Source organism: Coregonus clupeaformis, chromosome 18 (genome assembly GCF_020615455.1).
Source record: "Coregonus clupeaformis isolate EN_2021a chromosome 18, ASM2061545v1, whole genome shotgun sequence".
NCBI classification, from domain to species: Eukaryota; Metazoa; Chordata; class Actinopteri; order Salmoniformes; family Salmonidae; genus Coregonus; species Coregonus clupeaformis.
The window spans coordinates 24,561,119-24,581,717 of NC_059209.1; the positions used below are offsets into that span (position 1 = coordinate 24,561,119).

Here is a 20,599-nt window from a genome sequence, read left to right on the forward strand (position 1 = left end):
GAGACAAAATGTGGTTTAGGTAACAGATCTGTAGGGTATTACACCCCTATCTAAACTGCATGGAATTATGAATTATGGGGATTTAGACTGTGAACTGCATAAGCCAACTTTCAAAGGGACACACTGAGTAAAGAGAGAGAACGAGAGAGAGAGAGAGAGAGAGAGAGAGAGAGAGAGAGAGAGAGAGAGAGAGAGAGAGAGAGAGAGAGAGAGAGAGAGAGAGAGAGAGAGAGAGAGAGAGAGAGAGAGAGAGAGAGAGAGAGGAAGTGAAAGAGTGAGAGAGCGAAAGAGTTCTGTTCTTAAAAAACATCTTAACCTTATAGCAACAGTCGTAGCAGCCCCATTTTTAAACTATTGTCTATCTCTTCTCTGGCCTCTGGAGTTTAGAAAGGGAAGGGGGAGAGAACACTGGCATACACTCAGAAATGCTTTCCCCAGACAGCCCTAGGCTACATAACAGAGGATGAAGAAAGAGAAAGACAGCATGGGAGCAGAGAAGGTCAGCAAAAGGAGAGGACAAGAAAGGAGAGAAAGAAATGGACACAAGCTTGCTGATTCAGCAGGGGCAGAGAGTGTGATGAAGGGATGGATGCTATTTGACAGAAGGACAGAAGAGGATGGGGGATAGTATTACATCTAATCAATGGCCAACGGAAGGACAGGCAGACATCTAATTCATTGTCAGTCAAAAGACAGACTGACAGGCAGACAGGCAGACAGACAGACAGAATAACTGACAAGCCAAGACATAACAAGAAGTCAGAGAGAACACAAAAAACCTTTAATGCCATTCAATTACACTGCTAGGTATTTGTCTTGTTGTTTGTACCAGACTTAAAAACAACAAAAAACGATTGATTGAAGAGCGGGAATATAGAGCTGCGGCTGCGGCTGCTTGCAACCTGTCAGAGCAAGATAGACCACAAACCAGACTGGAGGAAACCAGAGTGAGCCTTCCACCCTCTCTCTCTCTTAAGTACTACTTAAGTCGTTTTTTGGGGTATCTGTACTTTACTTTACTATTTATATTTGTGACTACATTTACTTTTACTTCACTACATTCCTACAGAAATAAATGTACTTTTTACTCCATACATTTTCCCTAACACCCAAAAGTAGTCGTTACATTTTGAATGTAAATGGTCTAATTCACGCACTTATCAAGAGAACAGCCCTGGTCAAAACCTACTGCCTCTGATCTGGTGGACTCACTAAACACACATGCTTCGTTTGTAAATTATGTCTGAGTGTTGGAGTGTGCCCCTGACTATCCGTATATGTAAAAAACAAGAAAATGGTGCAATCTAGTTTGCTTAATATAAGGAATTTGAAATGATTTATACTTTTACATTTGATACCTAAGTATATTTTAGAAATTACATTTACTTTTGATACTTAAGTATATTTAAAACCAAATACTTTTAGACTTTTACTCAAGTAGTATTTTACTGGGTGACTTTCACTTTTACTTGAGTCATTTTCTTTTAAGGTATCTTTACTTTTACTCAAGTATGACAATTGGGTACTTGTTCCACCACTGAATGACCCCTATAACGGACAACGACCCATGCTGTAAATCATTGTTTTCCAACTCCGGTCCTCAAGTACCCCCAACAGCACACATTTTGTTGTAGCCCCTTACTCAACTAACTGAGGGCTTCATGATTAGTTGACAAGTTGTATCATATGTGCTTGTAAGGGGACTACAAAAAAAATGTGTGCTGTTGGGGGTACTTGAGGACCGGAGTTGGGAAACACTGATGTAAATTAACCTCATGCTATCTACTCTCCCACACATATAGGTCACTGGCAGAGAAGAGCCTGGCACTATGTTGGAGAGACACACAGAGGAAGAGACTACCTGGAGGAGTGAGTGATCCAGTGAGGAAGCCAAAGAAGCAGTGTAGGAAGTTATTCACCTCCTTCTCAATCTTGGTCCTGCACTCGTTCATCCTCACTACGGTAACTAGGTAACCAGGAAGGAACCAGGTAACCAGGAAGAGGGGGTCAACATCTCCAAATCAGGGTCTCCAGGAACACAGACCTCCACGCGTCTGCTTCTAAAGGAACCAAACGTCAAGCACAGTCAAACACAGTCCAACACCAGGAGAGGAGAGGTGACCCGAACGCAGCTCAGTCCTGTTGTTAAACACAGCACGGTCTCAGAGAGCAGAGGTCCTATTGGTCAATATTGTTCTGTGACAGGCTCAGTTCCATTTGGTAGTGTGAGTCCCTCCGGTCTGCTGGATATACAAAAGCCTATGGGGTAAGTCTTGGTCCAGTCTTGGTCCAGTCTTCTGAGATGCCTAAAGCTCTGAGAGTCTCAGTGCAGAATCTAGCACAGACATAATCCCACATAAAGTACCTCTGCCCTCAAAGGTGTAGCTACTATCTTCTAAGGTTAAGTTATTTTGGAGTGAAGGTCTTTGTTAGGCGACCCAGACAACATCACACATCTCCCAGCTCTCTCCCCTTCAGAATCACAGTCCTCTCACAAGTATCTGGTATATCACTCATCTCTCTGTTTCTTCTTCTGTCTCTCTTTCCTTGTCTCCTCTTTCTCTGGTAGAAAGCAGCGTCGGCCCCTCCTTTCTCGCCTGTGCTTCCTGTGCGTCCAGTTTCATATAACACACAACAAACCGCAACACACAACACACGGATGTGATCGCTTCTCCAGTTTCAGAGTCACTGGGACACACAGCCAGTCAGGAAAGAACCACAACAATTAATACATGTTTGGTTGACTGTTCAGACTGAGAAATCCTTCATCCCTCTCCACCTCTCCTCCTTCTCCTTACCTTATGCCACTTCAATCTCTGATCCTCCTCATATTACACTCATTCATATCTCTCATCATTGCTCACTTTCCCCAAATTCCTCTCTTTTTCCCCTGAAGTCTCTGCCTCTCCACATTTTGTTCTACAGTTCTTTGTCAGCTTAAGCTTAAACTTTTACTCATCACTCTCCCTCTCCCTCTCCCTCTCCCTCTCCCTCTCCTTCTCCCTCTCCCTCTCCCTCTCCCTCTCCCTCTCCCTCTCCCTCTCCCTCTCCCTCTCCCTCTTCCTCTCCCTCTCTTTATTTTTCTCTTAGTGTCCTTGATCCTTCATCTCATAAGAATGGATCTACTTTATGAGTCCCTATAATCAGGCCAAAATGTAAGACTCCACATGTTAATTTCTCTTAACCTCAATTTACCTTTACATAAATGTAAATCAAATGCTCCTCCTTTTATGGTTTGTAATCACTCTGATAATAACAGGTGCAAATATCATCATCAAAGGACATATCATCTGATGATGAGCACCACCACACAAGATGAGCTCAGACTGACCTACACAACACAACACTCCTCCTTTTCTCTCATTAATCTCTTTCTCTCTCTATCTATCACATTTCCCAATGACCTCTCACTTTCTCCCTGTCTGTCTCCTCTCTATACCTCTCTATCTCTCTTTCTCTCTCTTTCTCTGACCTCTTGCGGTCGCCCTGTCTGTTTCCACTCTCTCTCTTTCTCTCTGTTGATCTTGAACACCCTGTCTTGATCATTCTCATCAACCCTCTCCCCAACCTCTAAGTCTCTCTCTCTTTCCCTCTGGTTCATACAGTAATGTATCTCGGTTTATAGCTGCTGCTCATTAGCTAGGACCAAGGTGAAGGCTAGCTCAACAGATAGCGTAACATCACAAACCACTGGGCTTTCCTGTGTACCCCCCTACCCTCTGGCTATAACGCTATAACAAAGCAACTACATAATGACATGCAACCTCCTATCTTTCTCTCTCTCTACCTTTCCCTCTCTATCTCTAGTCCTCCCCCTCTATATCTTTCTCTTCCTCGCCATCTCTCTCTACCTCTCTCTCTCTCTATCTCACTTTACCCCCCCCCCATCAGCTTTCACTGACCTGCTAGAATAACATCCATGTAACATCAGCTTTTGATCCATGGTCCATTGTTAGGTGCTAGAACAGTGGTATTCAAAGTCGGGTTGCGAGGGTGTGGGGTGGGGTTGCGAGAAATTATTTGGGGAAAAATAGGGTCACCAGAAATTATTGGGGAACAAATGGGGACCACGGATCAAAAGCTGATGTTACATGGATGTTATTCTAGCAGGTCAATGAAAGTTTGAATACCACTGTGCTAGAATAACACTATAACTTCAGATCCATGGGCTGCTGTTAACTTGTTGAGAACAGAATACACACAGAGTGAGGTCAAACCTCAATCCTTTTCATCCCTCAGGCACACACGCAACAGTATGATGTGCCACAGAATGGAGCTGGCATGTATGTATTTTTTGTACATAATGTTTCAACCATCGTTTCCTATGACCGAAAATAGCTTCTGGACATCAGAACAGAGATCACTAACCTCGATTTGGATTAAGATTTCTACTTCAACGGGTCGCAGGACATACTGCACAGTGCTCACCCCAGACCAGGCCCTAATCCCCGACACTCGGAAGAGAAAGACACGACGATGTAGAGGCCGACGTGCGGGCACCCTGATGAAACTACAGTGGAGAGTAAATAAACCCCCTCTACCCTCGGTTCTATTGGTGAATGTACAATCACTGGAGAACAAACTAGACAAGCTCCGTTCCAGACTATCCTATCAACGGGACCTGAAGAACTGTAATATCCTATGTTTCTCTGAAACTTGCTAACTGGTTTTTCTATGTATCGGTAGGACAGAACGGTAAGCTCAAGGGGGGTGGTGTTTGTTTCTTTGTCAACAACAGCTGGTGTGCGATCTCTAATATTAACCTCTTAAGGATCAGACCCTTTTTTTCAATTTTCGCCTAAACCTACATACCCAAATCTAACTGCCTGTAGCTCAGGACCTGAAGCAAGGATATGCATATTCTTGATAACTTTTGAAAGGAAACACTTTGAAGTTTGTGGAAATGTGAAAGGAATGTAGGAGAATATAACACATTAGATCTGGTAAAAGATAATACAAAACAAAAAACATGCGTTACATTTTTTAATTTTTTTAATTCTTTGAAATGCAATATAATATTGCAGTTTAGGTGCAATTTAGATTTTGGCCATTAGATGGCAGCAGTGTGTGTGTGCAAAGTTTCAGATTGATCCAGTGAAGCATTGCGATACTGGACTATTTTGTATCAAGTCTGCCCAAATGTGCAGAATTGGTCAATTGATACATTTTCAAGTACATAACTATAGAGAACATACAAAAAAAGATATGGTAATACAAAATCTAAGTTTACACACTCCCAGGAATGTCATACATGATGGATCATTAGCTTATACACTAACTTTCACACATCTAGATGGCCAGGCAGGACCCTTAGGATGACAAATCAGAGCAAGATTACTGAATGTAAGTACATTATTTACCTTCAGAGGTGATGTATCAAACCAGTTGCCGTGATACGTTTTTTGTTGTTGTGCACTCTCCTCAAACAATAGCATGGTATTTTTTCACTGTAATAGCTACTGTAAATTGGACAGTGCAGTTAGATTAACAAGAAGTTAAGCTTTCTGCCCATATAAGACATGTCTATGTCCTGGAAAGTTTGCTGTTACTTACAACAGTCATGCTAATCACATTAGTGCACGTTAGCTCAACTGTCCCGTATATGGGACACCGATCCAGTAGAGGTTAAGGAAGTTTTGAGGTTCTGCTCGCCTGAATATCTCAGGATAAGCTGCAGACCATACTATTTACCAAGATAGTTTTCATCTATATTTTTCGTTGCTGTCTATTTACCACCACAAACCAATGCTGCCACTAAGACTGCACTCAATGAGCTGTATAGGGCCATAAGTAAACAAGAAAATGCTCATTTCTACCAGCATGTCACCTGTGCAACTAGATGTGAAAAAATCTCTAGATCACCTTTACTCTACACACAGAGGCGCATACAAAGCTCTCCCTCGCCCTCCATTTGGCATATCTGACCATAACTCTACCCTCCTAATTCCTGTTTACAACCAAAAACTCAAAAAGGAAGTACCAGTGACACGCTCAATACGGAAGTGGTCTGATGAAGCGGATGCTAAGCTACAGGACCGTTTCGCTAGCACAGACTGAAATATGTTCTGCGACTCATCCGATGGCATTACAAACTATCACGGATTACAAAGGGAAACCCAGCGACGAGCTGCCCAGTGACGCAAGCCTACCACACGAGCTAAATGCCTTCTATGCTTGCTTCGAGGCAAGCAACACAGAACCATGCGTGAGAACACCAGCTGTTCCGGATGACCGTGGGATCACGCTCTCCATAGCTGATGTGAGTAAGACCTTTAAACAGGTTAACATTCACAAGGCCACAGGGCCAGATGGACTACTAGGACGCGTGCTCAAAGCATGCGCTGGCCAGCTGGCAATTGTCTTCACTGACATTTTCAACCTCTCCCTGACCCAGTCTGTAATACCTACATGTTTCAAGCAGAACACCATAGTCCCTGTGCCCAAGAACGCCAAGGTAACCTGTCTAAATGACTATCGCCCCGTAGCACTCACATCTGTAGCCATGAAATGCTTTGAAAGGCTGGTCATGGCTCACATCAACACCATCATCCCAGACACCCTGGACCCACTCAAATTCGCATACCGCCCCAACAGAACCAAAGATGGCGCAATCTCTATTGCACTCCACACTGCCCTTTCCCACTTGCGCAAAAGGAACACCTACGTGAGAATGCTGTTCATTGACTACAGTTCAGCGTTCCACACCATTGTGCCCTCCAAGCTCATCACTAAGCTAAGGAACCTGGGACTGAACACCTCTCTCTGCAACTGGATCCTGGACTTCCTGACGGGACACCCCCAGGTGGTGAAGGTAGGCAACAACATATCTGCCACACTGACCCTCAACACGGGAGCCCCTCAGGGGTGCGTGCTAAGTCCCCTCCTGTACTCCATGTTTACCCATGACTGCTTGGCTGCGCACAACTCCAACACCATCATTAAGTTTGCAGATGACACAACGGTTGTAGGCCTGATAACAGACGACAATGAGACAGCCTATAGGGAGGAGGTCAGAGATCTGGCATTGTGGTGCCAGGACAACAACCATCCCTCAACATCAGCAAGACAAAGGAGCTGATCGTTGACTACAGGAAACGGAGGGCTGAGCACGCCCCCATTCACATCGACGGGGCTGAAGTGGAGCGGATTGAGAGCTTCAAGTTCCTTGGTGTCCACATCACTAAGAATCTATCATGGTCCAAACACACTAACACAGCCGTGAAGAGGGCACGACAAAGCCTCTTTCCCCTCAGGAGGCTGAAAAGATTTGGCATGGGCCCTCAGATCCTCAAATAGTTATACAGCTGCACCACTGAGAGCATCTTGACTGGCTACATCACGGTTTGGTATGGCAACTGCTTGGCATCCGACAGCAAGGTGCTACAGAGGGTAGTGCGTACGGCCCAGTACATCACTGGGGCAGAGCTCCCTGCATCCAGGACCTCTATACCAGGCGGTGTCAGAGGAAGGCCCTAAAAATTGTCAAAGACCCTAGCCACCCAAGTCATAGACTGTTCTCTCTGCTACCGCACGGCAAGCAGTACCGATGCACCAAAACCCCCAGCTACAGCATATGTGGTTTCCAGTTTGCACAAAGTCCAGTGTAGTTCCTTGAGGGCCGTCATGGTATCGGCTTGAGGGGGAATATACACAGCTGTTACTATAACCGAAGAGAATTCTCTTGGGAGGTAATACGATCTGTATGGTTTAACATAATAAAACGTTCTGGGCTAATAATGTAAGAAATAAAACACAAAAAAAGAAAATACTGCAAAGTTGCTTAGGAGCTAGAAGCAGAGCTGTTTCCAGAAAATGTAATGTTCATTTCTCTACCATAAGCCGCCTCCAATGTCATTTTAGGGAATTTGACAGTACATCCAACTGGCCTCACAACCACAGACCACGTGTAACCACACCGGCCCAGGACCTCCACATTCGGCTTCTTCACTTGCGGGATCGTCTGAGACCAGCCACCCGGACAGTTTATGAAACTGAGGAGTATTTCTGTCTCTAATAAAGCCCTTTTGTAGGGAAAAACTAATTCTGATTGGCTGGGCCTGGCTCCCCAAAGTGTGGGCCTATGCACTCCCAGGCACCCCCGCCCAGTCATGTGAAATCCATAGATTAGGGCCTAATGAATTCATTTCAATTGACTGATTACCTTATATGAACTGTAACTCAGTAAAATCGTTGAAATTGCGTTTATATTTTTGTTCAGTATAATTTAAGAAATCTGTTCCCAAGTATTCCCACCCATAATAGAGAGACACGTGATAGTATATAAATATAAGCAAGGTTTGAAATGATTATGTTTTATTCAGACATTATATCTGTTTAGGATTCTTGCGGTCAATTTGCAGTCTACAAATGATTTGCTCCAGAAAAAATCGGCCCGCGGCTGAATCTAGTTGATGATCCCTGGTCTAATGGAACAGTATGATGTGAACACTGTATATTTAGAGACATGAAGAAGGAGAGGGACACAACCAGTTGATGTTTTTAATAGCCGCTTTAGCTGTTGTCTGTTCAAGCTGTAATCAGCCACTGAAGTGTAACTAAGAGCTCCAAAATAATGAGCAAAAGAAAGGCCATTGATGCAACAAATACAGTGTGTGTGTGTGTGTGTGTGTGTGTATGTATGTGAGAACTCTGAACCCTTGGTGAATGTACCGCCCACTAAATATGTCGGCTTTCCCACAGGGACCAGCAGAGGTCAGGCCAGTCCAGTCCTGAATCCATTCCAATTCAGTTACTTACCATTTACACATTCAACTCCACAAATCTGCCCCTCTCTCTCCACCACCTCTCTCCCCTCTCGCTCTGTTCTTTCCCTCTCTCTCCACCTCTCCCACACTCGCCCCCTCACCTGCCACCCTGCCCCCACACCCAACCCCAGCCGCTCCCCGTCTTTTCTCCTCACCTTTGTCTGGTGTTGTCCTGCTGGTGATGATCCATTTGATCAGACAACAGTTCATCAGGGCTTTGCGTGTGAACCGCGGCTTCTGCCATTTCCCAGACTCCTTCACCCTTCCTGGACTGGGCTCTAACCCGTTGGCATCACCCAACAGACTGCCATCCACCACCTTACCATCCTCCTACAGAGAGAGAGAGAGAAAGAGAGAGAGAGAGAGAGAGAGAGAGAGAGAGAGAGAGAGAGAGAGAGAGAGAGAGAGAGAGAGAGAGAGAGAGAGAGAGAGAGAGAGAGAGAGAGAGAGAGAGAGAGAGAGAGAGAGAGAGTGAGAGAGAGAGAGAGAGAGTAATGTAACTCATAAGTAATGTAGTTTAATTACAGACCTGCAAACCACTAGGGAGACAGACAGTGAATGATTACTACTGCAGACCCATGATGATAGACGTGCAATCACAGAGAGGCTCAATGTCTCAATAAAGCCATGTGGGCTCTGTGTCTCTTTTACTGACCTCTAACCTTAGACTTACACCCTATCCTCTGAAGAGTATTTATAGTATCGCTGAGGAGTGTTTGTATGACCACAGTGTAGCTAACTCATTTACAAGAAGGACTTAGACGAGTGCCTAATTGAACCAATTCTGAATGGGGCCCATAGGCTGCTGCGTTCTGATCTCCTCTTCTCCTTGACGTGACATGTGCTCACTCCCCCTCATGGATTTAAAACATTGGATTGGTGTTTTATTTAGGCTAGAGCGAGTTTCCACCATATTTCTTATCCAGTCCATTCCTTTTAAATTCATGAGAGGGAGGAAAGGAGCGCACACTTCTGGACCTCTGCTCTAGTTCACACAGGTTGATAGTCCTGGAGGAGAGATACAGGGTGTGCAGGCTTTAGTTCCAGCCCAGCACTAAAACACCTGATTCAGCTAAAATGAGTAGTGGATTAAGTGGATTAAGTGAATCAGGTGTTCTAGAGCTGGGCTGTTAACATTTGAATGACTCATCACTCATAAGAGACCAGCTACTTCTATGTCATTTGCCCTGCTCCATCTCTGAGCTCCCTATCAGATAGTTTTCATTCTTCATTGAAGTGCTGATTAATCAAGATCATCCGTCACATGCCAGCTCTAACAACTGTGGCCTGGTTTAACAGCAAAAATGAATGGACATGTAAAAGTGAATAAGGTGACAAGAGCATCATGACTCATTTCTGTCTGTGAAGTTCTTACTGGACTATAAAAAGCTATGGGGCAAAGGCGAAGGAGAGATGGATGGAGAGGAGTGTGTGTGTGTGTGTGTGTGTGAGAGAGAGAGAGAGAGAGAGAGAGAGAGAGAGAGAGAGAGAGAGAGAGAGAGAGAGAGAGAGAGAGAGAAAGAGAGAGAGAAAGAGAGAGAGAGAGGGGGATGGATGGATGGATGGATGGACAGGGTCATCAGATCACAGATTCAACATGAGAACAGACAGATGAGAGGGAACAGAATGATGGGGGGAATTATAAAAAGGAAGGGGGAGTGAGAGAGGTCCTAGGGTTTATGTGTGTCTCCACCACTAACCACTAATCCTAAAGCATAGCAGAACAACATTGTCTCTTTACATAAGGATGTTTCAACAAGGTGATTGAGCGGACCAAGGGCATTGTGAAAGTCAGTGTGGATGGATGAGAGATCTGATAAGAGTGATCCAGCTCATTTCCCTAAACTCTCCTTAAACGTCTCCATTGATCAGTCGTCTGTCTCGCCCCCCTGTTTGCTCTCTGCCGTGTGGGAGGGAAGCGAGGGTTGACATTTTACATTTACATTTTAGTCATTTAGCAGACGCTCTTATCCAGACAACACAGGCTTATCCCTCTCTTTATACCGAGAGAGAGAGAGAGAGAGAGAGAGAGAGAGAGAGAGAGAGAGAGAGAGAGAGAGAGAGAGAGAGAGAGAGAGAGAGAGAGAGAGAGAGAGAGAGAGAGAGAGAGAGAGAGAGAGAGAGAGAGAGAGAGAGAGAGAGAGAGAGAGAGAGAGAGAGAAAAGAGATAGAGAGAGGGTGTAAAGGAGTGAAAACAAGGACTGGTTTGTTCTTGGAAGAATTTTTGTCAAATATCCTAATGAATACTGGGCTATCTATCTAAGCAGGAGCAAAGGACAAATAGAGGTTAAGGGGGGAGTAGGGGCAGAGAGGGATGAGAGAGAGAGGAGGTAGTGGTGGGCTAGAGATATAGAAAGGAGGATAAGGACGAGGGGAAGAGAATGGTGGAGGAATGAGGGAGAGAAAGGGATGGGAGAGAAGACTGGAAGAGGGAGAGGGAAAGAGGAAAAGAGAGATACGAAGGAGGGATGTAGATGATATAAAAGGAATTCGCTAGGAATACATTTGCATGGCTATTTTTGTGTATTTCACAGGAGCATGAAGTGAGGAAGAAGAGGGTAGAGAGAGGGAGGTAGATAAGGTAGGAGAGAGAAATAGGGGAGAACAGAACGAGAGAGAGAGTATGTGTATGTGTGCATGTGTGTTCATGTCACATAGATATCCCACTGCATAATGACCACATAAGAAGATGAAGGAGTGACATAATTCTACCCATCCTATTATCTGGAAATATAAAAGGAGCACGCTCGGGGGGAAGAGATGGGCAGAAGGAAGAAAAGAAGGACAGGAGCGGATCAGTCTTTCAGTTGGTGGAAGTTGTTTTCATTGTGTGAATATTAAGAGGATCAGAGAGAGGAGGAACAGGAGGAGGAGAGGACAGAAGGAGGAAGAGAGGAGATGAGGGAGAAGATGAGGAGAGGACAGAAGGAGGAAGAGAGGAGATGAGGGAGAAGATGAGGAGAGGACAGAAGGAGGAAGAGAGGAGATGAGGGAGAAGATGAGGAGAGGACAGAAGGAGGGGGGAAAGAGAGGAGGAACAGGAGGAGGAGAGGACAGAAGGAGGAAGAGAGGAGATGAGGGAGAAGATGAGGAGAGGACAGAAGGAGGGGGGAAAGAGAGGAGGAAGAGGAGGAGAAGAGAAGTATAATGAAGAGGAGAGGAGCAACTCACACCCTGAACTAGCCCTCCTCCCTATCCCTCTGTTCGAAGCAGCTGGATTTAAAAAACCCACGTGCTGGATTTATTCATACAGTAAAGCTAGTCTAATCACACACACACACACACACACACACACACACACACACACACACACACACACACACACACACACACACACACACACACACACACACACACACACACACACACACACACACACACACACACACACACACACACACACACACACACACACACACACACACACACACACACACACACACAGGTATCAGCCATGATTCCCTTCTCCTGTTCTCTCTTAATGCTCCAAATGGCTTTGGCCTGGGGCAGCACTTCACTGGGTCACTCTGACATCACCACACACACACGCACACATGCGTGCACCTGAAAGCACGCACACGTACGCACGCACACACACACACACACAAACACGGCACATCACTATACTGCCATATACTATCAATCATTTAATATTAGTCATCATGTCTTTAGTCCCGTTTGTCATTAGATCAGGGGAGGGGAGGGGAGGGGAGGGGAGTGGAGTGGAGGAGTGGAGGAGTGGAGGAGAGGAGGGGGAGGGGAGTGGAGGAGTGGAGGAGATGAGGGGGAGTGAGGAGCAGAATACAGAAGCAGTGGTGGAAAAAGTACTCAAATGTTATATTTGACTAAAAGTAACGATACCTTAATAGAAAAGGGAAAGTCACCCAGTAAAATACTACTTGAGTAAAAGTCTAAAAATGGTTTTAAATATAACAAAGTATCAAAAGTAAATGGAATTGCTAAAATATACTTAAGTATCAAAGGTAAAAGTATTAATTATTTCAAATTCCTTATATTACGCAAACCAGACGGCAGAATTTTCTTGTTTTTTATTTATTTACGGATAGCCAGGAGCACACTCCAAAACTCAGACATTAATTTACAAACAAAGCATTTGTGTTTAGTGAGTCCGCCAGATCAGAGGCAGTAGGGATGACCAGCGATGTTCTCTTAACTAGTGCGTGAATTGGACCATTTTCCTGTCAAAATGTAACTAGTACTTTTGGGTGTCAGGGAAAATGTATGGAGTAAAAAGTACATTATTTTCTTTAGGAATGTAGTGAAGTAAAAGTAAAAGTTGTCAAAAATATAAATAGTAAATTAAAGTACAGATACCCAACTTAAGTAGTACTTTAAAGTATTATTATTTTATTACACCACTGTACAGAAAAGAGGGATGAGGAGGAGGAGCGGAGAGGAGAGGAGAAGAGGTGGAGAGGAGAAGAGGCGGAGCGGGTGAGAGGAAGGGAGCGGAGAAGAGAAGAGGAGTCCTCGTCTGTAGTGTCACAGACAGGTGATTCCATTAATCAATCAATCAAATGTATTCATAAAGCCCTTTTTACATCAGCAGATGTCACAAAGTCCTATACAGAAACCCAGCCTTAAACCCCAAACAGCAAGCAATGCAGATGGATTAACATGAAGGGATTAACATCCTGCCTGGCCACGTTGGAGAGATAGAGAGAACATGGTACATTCTCTTTATCTTTCTCTCTTCCTTCTCTCTCTCTCTATCTCTCTATCGCTGTCCCTCTTTCTGTATGTTTGTGAGTGTGTGTGCCTCTCTCACCCTCCTCTGCCCTTGTTGTCCACCTCTACTCCTCTCCTCCCCTCTTCCCTCCCCCATTATGCTAACGTTTTAAAGACTGTAGGCCTATGATTAAGACCTGTCTAGGAGACCAGAGTGGTATAGTAAGATGCCAACTAGAACACATTTTCTAAAGCTAGCCATCTTCAGTTAGCTTCACATTCCAACTCAGGCCTTATCCATGTTTTAAGAAGGTGGATATTGATCATGCACCTGCCGCTATCTCAAGCCAGGCTTGTAATTGTGCGTGCATGTCACAAGTGGATAGCCCGGTGGATCGCCGATTGCTGAAACAGTAATCTATGGGCGAGTCAGTGCCACATTTTCATGCCGTCCTTTTGTTTTATTACCCGTAGACTTAACGTTAATGCCATCTTTGGTGTGCTTATCAATGAACGAGCACCCGTTTTTCCACTCCAATCAATAAAATAATTGTATTCGAACGTTTTACTGCAGGTGAAGTTTCAAATGCATCCTGTCAATACTAAATGTGTCGTGTGATAGGTATTTGAATATTACTTGTTTTAAGACAAAATAACATTTGATTAATAAAATATTGAATCAGTCGTCTTCTTCAAGTATTGTCGGTATGAAGGGGATGATGATGCAAGCTTTGGAGGGAATCAGATTTGATTGGTTCTCAACTCAAGTCTCAGACACTTCATTCAAGATAAAGTGGAGTTAGCCTGCCCCGGAGTAGTTCAGTTTAGAGCTGAAGGAGTTGAACTCAGAATTGACCAAAATTTGCACGCTAACTCCTCTATCCCACTACGTAGTTAACCCCTCAGGTGTTTTTTATCAACAATAACAAACAGTCAGGGAGATAAGAAAACAAGCTCTCCAGCAACAAGATATCCTCCTCCCTCTCTCACTCCATGTTCTTTTCTCATCTCATCTTCTCTTTGCCACTCCTTCTCTTGGCAGCCACTTTTCCGTTCTCTAACTTCCCATCTCCATCACTCGCTCATTAAGTCAAACTTGGATAGCTTTAATCTGATTTCTGCTGCTTATGACACCTGGGTAAATCAAACACATACTTATGAAGGCTCTCATTAGACCTCCACATTAATATGTATTTTTCCTTTCAGTGCATATCAGTCCTCTCTCTCCCTCTCTCTCTCTCTCTCTCTCTCTCCCCCCCTCTCTCTCTCTCTCTCTCTCTCTCTCTCTCTCCCCCTCTCTCTCTCTCTCTATCGTCATTGCTCCCAATTTATTTCTGAGTCAATCACTCCACTCCTCTTCTCTCTCCTGTCCTCCTACACTATATATCTCCTTCTCTCACTGCTCCAGGTGTAGTCTAAATACAGCAGTTTGTGTGTGTGTGTGTGTGAAAATAATCTGTGTGTTTAATGAGTATTGACCCAAGGAAGACCACTGACACTGAGTAACATGGCTACGAGAGAGAGGGAAGGGGATGTAGAAAGACTAATGGAAAGAAATAGATTGGGGAAGAGAAGGAGAGAGAGGGGTCCAAAGCTGCTATTTGTGTCCTTTATATGAGACTGCCTCTCACTCTGTGAGAAAGCACATGGTTGTCATAGAGCATGAGTGTGTGCGCGAGCGTGTGTGTATGTATTGTTGAGTTTTGAGTATTCTCTCTCCACATTTAGGTTCACACTCATCAACATCAGACACACACACACACAAAAAACACACACACAAACTCACACAAACAAACACATGTTATGTTCTTCTATCCTCGTGGGGACTTAAAATTAATTTCCATTAAAAATAATATTTTCCCTAACCCCTAAACCTTACCATAACCCTAACCTTAACCCTAACCTTAACCCGTAACCCAAACCTTAAACCTAATTCCTAACCCTAGACCTAACCACTAAGCTTAAAATAGCCTGTGTCCTCATGGGGACGTGGGAAATGTCCCCACAAGGTATAATTTTCCTTGTTTTACCATTCTTGTGGTGACATTTGGGGATTTTACGTCCCCACAAGGATAGAAGAACCAACCCCCCCCCCACACACACACACACATACTCATTCTTAATGGGTCCATAGGGATAGGTTCTGCTCAAAATAGAATGCAGCCCATCATTCATCTACTTTGTTTTATAGAAACTGCCAGCTCAGCATATAAAGATACAACAGATGAGTATGACTGCATTGATTGTCCATTGATCAGCATTGTGCCTCAGCTCATTGAACAACCAATACAGTGCCTTGCAAAAGTATTTATCCCCCTTGGCATTTTTCCTATTTTGTTGCATTACAACCTGTAATTTAAATGGATTTTTATTTGGATTTCATGTTATGGACATACACAAAATAGTCAAAATTGGTGAAGTGAAATGAAAAAATAACTTGTTTGAAAAAATTCTAAAAAATAAAGAACAGAAAAGTGGTGTGTGCATATGTATTCACCCCCTTAGCTATGAAGCCCCTAAATAAGATCTGGTGCAGCCAATTACCTTCAGAAGTCACATAATTAGTTAAATAAAGTCCACCTGTGTGCAATCTAAGTGTCACATGACCTGTCACATTATCTCAGTATATATACACCTGTTCTGAGAGGCCCCAGAGTCTGCAACACCACTAAGCAAGGGGCACCATGAAGACCAAGGAGCTCTCCAAACAGGTCAGGGACAAAGTTGTGGAGAAGTACAGATCAGGATTGGGTTATAAAAAAATATCCGAAACTTTGAACATCCCACGGAGCACCATTAAATCCATTATTAAAAAATGGAAAGAATATGGCACCACAACAAACTTGCCAAGAGAGGGCCGCCCACCAAAACTCACGGACCAGGCAAGGAGGGCATTAATCAGAGAAGCAACAAAGACACCAAAGATAACCCTGAAGGAGCTGCAAAGCTCCACAGTGGAGATTGGAGTATCTGTCCATAGGACCACTTTAAGCCGTACACTCCACAGAGCTGGGCTTTACGGAAGAGTGGCCAGAAAAAAGCCATTGCTCAAATAAAAAAATAAGCAAACACATTTGGTGTTCGCTAAAAGCCATGTGGGAGACTCCCCAAACATATGGAAGAAGGTACTCTGGTCAGAAGAGACTAAAATTGAGCTTTTTGGCCATGTCTGGCGCAAACCCAACACCTCTCATCACCCAGAGAACACCATCCCCACAGTGAAGCATGGTGATGGCAGCATCATGCTGTGGGGATGTTTTTCATTGGCAGGGACTGCGAAACTGGTCAGAATTGAAGGAATGATGGATGGCGCTAAATACAGGGAAATTCGTGAGGGAAACCTGTTTCAGTCTTCCAGAGATTTGAGACTGGGACGGAGGTTCACCTTCCAGCAGGACAATGACCCTAAGCATACTGCTAAAGCAACACTTGAGTGGTTTAAGGGGAAACATTTAAATGTCTTGGAATGGCCTAGTCAAAGCCCGGACCTCAATCCATTTGAGAATCTGTGATATGACTTAAAGATTACTGTACACCAGCGGAACCCATCCAACTTGAAGGAGCTGGAGCAGTTTTGCCTTGAAGAATGGGCAAAAATCCCAGTGGCTAGATGTGCCAAGCTTATAGAGACATACCCCAAGAGACTTGCAGCTGTAATTGCAGCAAAAGGTGGCTATACAAAGTATTGACTTTGGGGGGGGTGAATAGTTATGCCCGCTCAAGTTTTCTGTTTTTTTTGTCTTATTTCTTGTTTGTTTCACCCCAAAAAATACTTTGCATCTTCAAAGTGGTAGGCATGTTGTGTAAATCAAATGATACAAACCCCACAAAAATCCATTTTAATTCCAGGTTGTAAGGCAACAAAATAGGAAAAATGCCATGGGGGGTGAATACTTTCGCAAGCCACTGTAATTTCTCCTTGATACATGTATATTCATTCTCTCACTGCTTAATACCACCTGCTGAGTACTGATGTGTGTGTGTGTGTGCGTGCGTCTTTGTACTGACATAACAGTAATCAATATCTACTGAAGACGTTGATCAGTGTGAGCTCAGCATGTACAACTTAAGAATTGAAGCTTTTCTACAAACATGCTTTGTGTGCTATATAAACGCCTCATCAAAAAAAGATTGTCTTTCTGTTCATGCAGAGTACTGATCCTTGTCCTATTCTTTATGTAATCTTGTTTACTATTTTAATTATGTTTAATTCACTCTGGTGAATACCAGATGGTAACTTTACCTCCATGAAAACACTTAGCTATTGTAAATCTGTCCCTACAGTATGTCACTCCAGTCACTCAATACCTGCAGTGATTTGGTTCCACACAGTGCTGTGTGTGTGTGTGTGTGTGTGTGTGTGTGTGTCTTGTGTCTGTGCGTGTGCGTGCATGCATGCTCAATTGATAGATTTTTTACACCTCACCAATCATAGGAGGTAAATACAACAACCTCTATCCCCTGCCTACCAGTAGATCCCTAACATCTCTGTTCTGTCACCATCTACAGTAAGGCTTGAGGAGTGTAGTGTACGCGTGACAAGTAGTGTACTTGTGATAAATACACTAAACCAGTGTCTAGCTAGGTTCCAATCTTACTATACCAACCATCACTTACAGACAGAGGCACGTTCATTTTACCCGGTTTTCTTTTCTCCCTGACTGTTTTTGAACCTCGATTGGCCAGGTACTCGACTCATCTAGTGTCTCAGGTCTGAATCAGGCCGATTAGGGAGAACGATGAAAGACAGCAGTGTTCAGCGAACACTAGCCTTTCCCCCTACTTTGTGCTTTTCGGTGTTTGCGGGTCAAACTATATAGTGATGTGTCAACCTAGCTCAGGGGTGACCAGCACACCTCTTAGCTTGTTGTCTGTCTCTATGACGGACTAATATAGGCTACCTACCAATCAATCAATCAGATTGAGACATGAGGTCTTAACACTCTGGTGTGTGTGTGTGTGTGTGTCTCTGTGTGTGTGTGTGTGTGTGTGTGTCTCTGTGTGTGTGTGTGTGTGGTCTAACTTTATTATCCTTTTGGGTTCCAAAAGTTCTCACAAGGATTGTAAAACAAGGAAAATTTGGGGACATTTCGCCGGTCCCCAAAAGGAAAAATGCTATTTTAGGTTTAGGGGTTAAGGTTAGGTTTAGGGTTAGGTTAAATAGGATTTTGAATGGGAATAAATGTTTTGGTCCCCACTTGGCTAGTAAAACCAACGTGTGTGTCCACTCAATCATCCCACATATTTCCCAATTCCCAGAAATTCCTTCTGGATTAAGTGAAACTGTGGACAGTAGCATGTAACACACAGGACAGTGGCATGTAACACACAGGACAGTAGCATGTAACACACAGTAGTACACTCTCACACACAGAGTAGCCTAATACAGTCCTCTATAATATAGACTATTTAAAGATTTAAAGACATGCATGAATCACAATAGACCCAGGCAGACAGACTATCGGGCTCTAGTCACCGTGGAAAAGTGGAAGACACACACACATATACACACACACACAAACACACAGTCCATAGCCTGTGGAAGACATTGTCTGTGACACCTCACTGGAACAGCCGGAGGATGGGGTCCCTGTGCCGTGCGCGCTAAGCGTCCGCCCTAGCCCAAGGCCAAGGCCATATAGCACTGTAGAATGAAGTAAATTCGCTACGAACTGTGATTTGGCTCAACGAGCGAGAAATGTACTGCTGAAGGACATGTGGACGAAAGAACGGAAGGATGGCAACACTGGAAGATTTATCACAATTTCTCTTCGGAATTGTTAGGGCGTGAAACATGCAGTTTTGGATTGACTCACAATATCAGAAGCTTGGTCATCTTTCTAAAAATGTCAAACAACTATAGCCATGTTAATAGAATGGATGAAGGTGAGTTTGTTTACCTGCATGTTGTAGACGAGCTCTCCGATATAAAGGGTTAAATCTGCCCTCGCGCTCTTCTCAAAGCAGACCCTTGCCTCGCGCGCTGTTGTCCGCTGGAATGCAACCGAAGGCACTTTTCTGACGACGCGGAGAGAGAGGTGGATGGAGTGAGGGTGAGAGAGAGAGAGAGAGGGGGGGGTGAGGAGGTATAGCGGATGAGGAGGAAGATACGCTGTGTGCTCTCTCGAACTCCGAGAAAGGAGTTAGATGCGCTGTGTGCTCCCTCGAACTCGTTTTAATTTTCTATACTCGATTTGAATTGGCTATGTAGTCTAAACAGAAATGGATATTCATTTAAATATTTGAATAGAGAATATACAGTGAGGGAAAAAAGTATTTGATCCTCTGCTGATTTTGTACGTTTGCCCACTGACAAAGAAATGATCAGTCTATAATTTTAGTGGTAGGTTTATTTGAACAGTGAGAGACAGAATAACAAAAAAATATCCAGAAAAACGCATGTCAAAAATGTTATAAATTGATTTGCATTTTAATGAGGGATATAAGTATTTGACCCCTCTGCAAAACATTACTTAGTACTTGGTGGCAAAACCCTTGTTGGCAATCACAGAGGTCAGACGTTTCTTGTTGTTGGCCACCAGGTTTGCACACATTTTAGGAGGGATTCTGTCCCACTCCTCTTTGCAGATCTTCTCCAAGTCATTAAGGTTTCGAGGCTGACGTTTGGCAACTCGAACCTTCAGCTTCCTCCACAGATGTTCTATGGGATTAAGGTCTGGAGACTGGCTAGGCCACTCCAGGACCTTAATGTGCTTCTTCTTGAGCCACTCCTTTGTTGCCTTGGCCGTGTGTTTTGGGTCATTGTCATGCCCATCCACGACCCATTTTCAATGCCCTGGCTGAGGGAAGGAGGTTCTCACCCAAGATTTGACGGTACATGGCCCCGTCCATCGTCCCTTTGATGCGGTGAAGTTGTCCTGTCTCCTTAGCAGAAAAACACCCCCAAAGCATAATGTTTCCACCTCCATGTTTGACGTTGGGGATGGTGTTCTTGGGGTCATAGGCAGCATTCCTCCTCCTCCAAACACGGCGAGTTGAGTTGATGCCAAAGAGCTCCATTTTGGTCTCATCTGACCACAACACTTTCACCCAGTTCTCCTCTGAATCATTGAGATGTTCATTGGCAAACTTCAGACGGGCATGTACAGTATATGTGCTTTCTTGAGCAGGGGGACCTTGCGGGC

At 44.1% G+C, this 20,599-nt stretch overlaps 1 protein-coding gene across 1 annotated transcript in view; it reads right to left on the reverse strand.

The window, feature by feature from the left end:
* Positions 1-19,487, reverse strand: part of LOC121572969 (calsenilin-like) — a 72,463-nt gene extending 52,976 nt beyond the window's left edge. The window contains exons 1-2 of the mRNA XM_041885010.2: positions 19,355-19,487; positions 8,921-9,095 (exon numbers count right to left, since the gene is read on the reverse strand). Of these exons, the coding sequence (XP_041740944.1) occupies positions 8,921-9,095; positions 19,355-19,360 (181 nt within the window). The 5' untranslated portion in view covers positions 19,361-19,487. The remainder of the gene's footprint in view (positions 1-8,920; positions 9,096-19,354) is intronic.
* Positions 19,488-20,599: the final 1,112 nt, after the last annotated feature.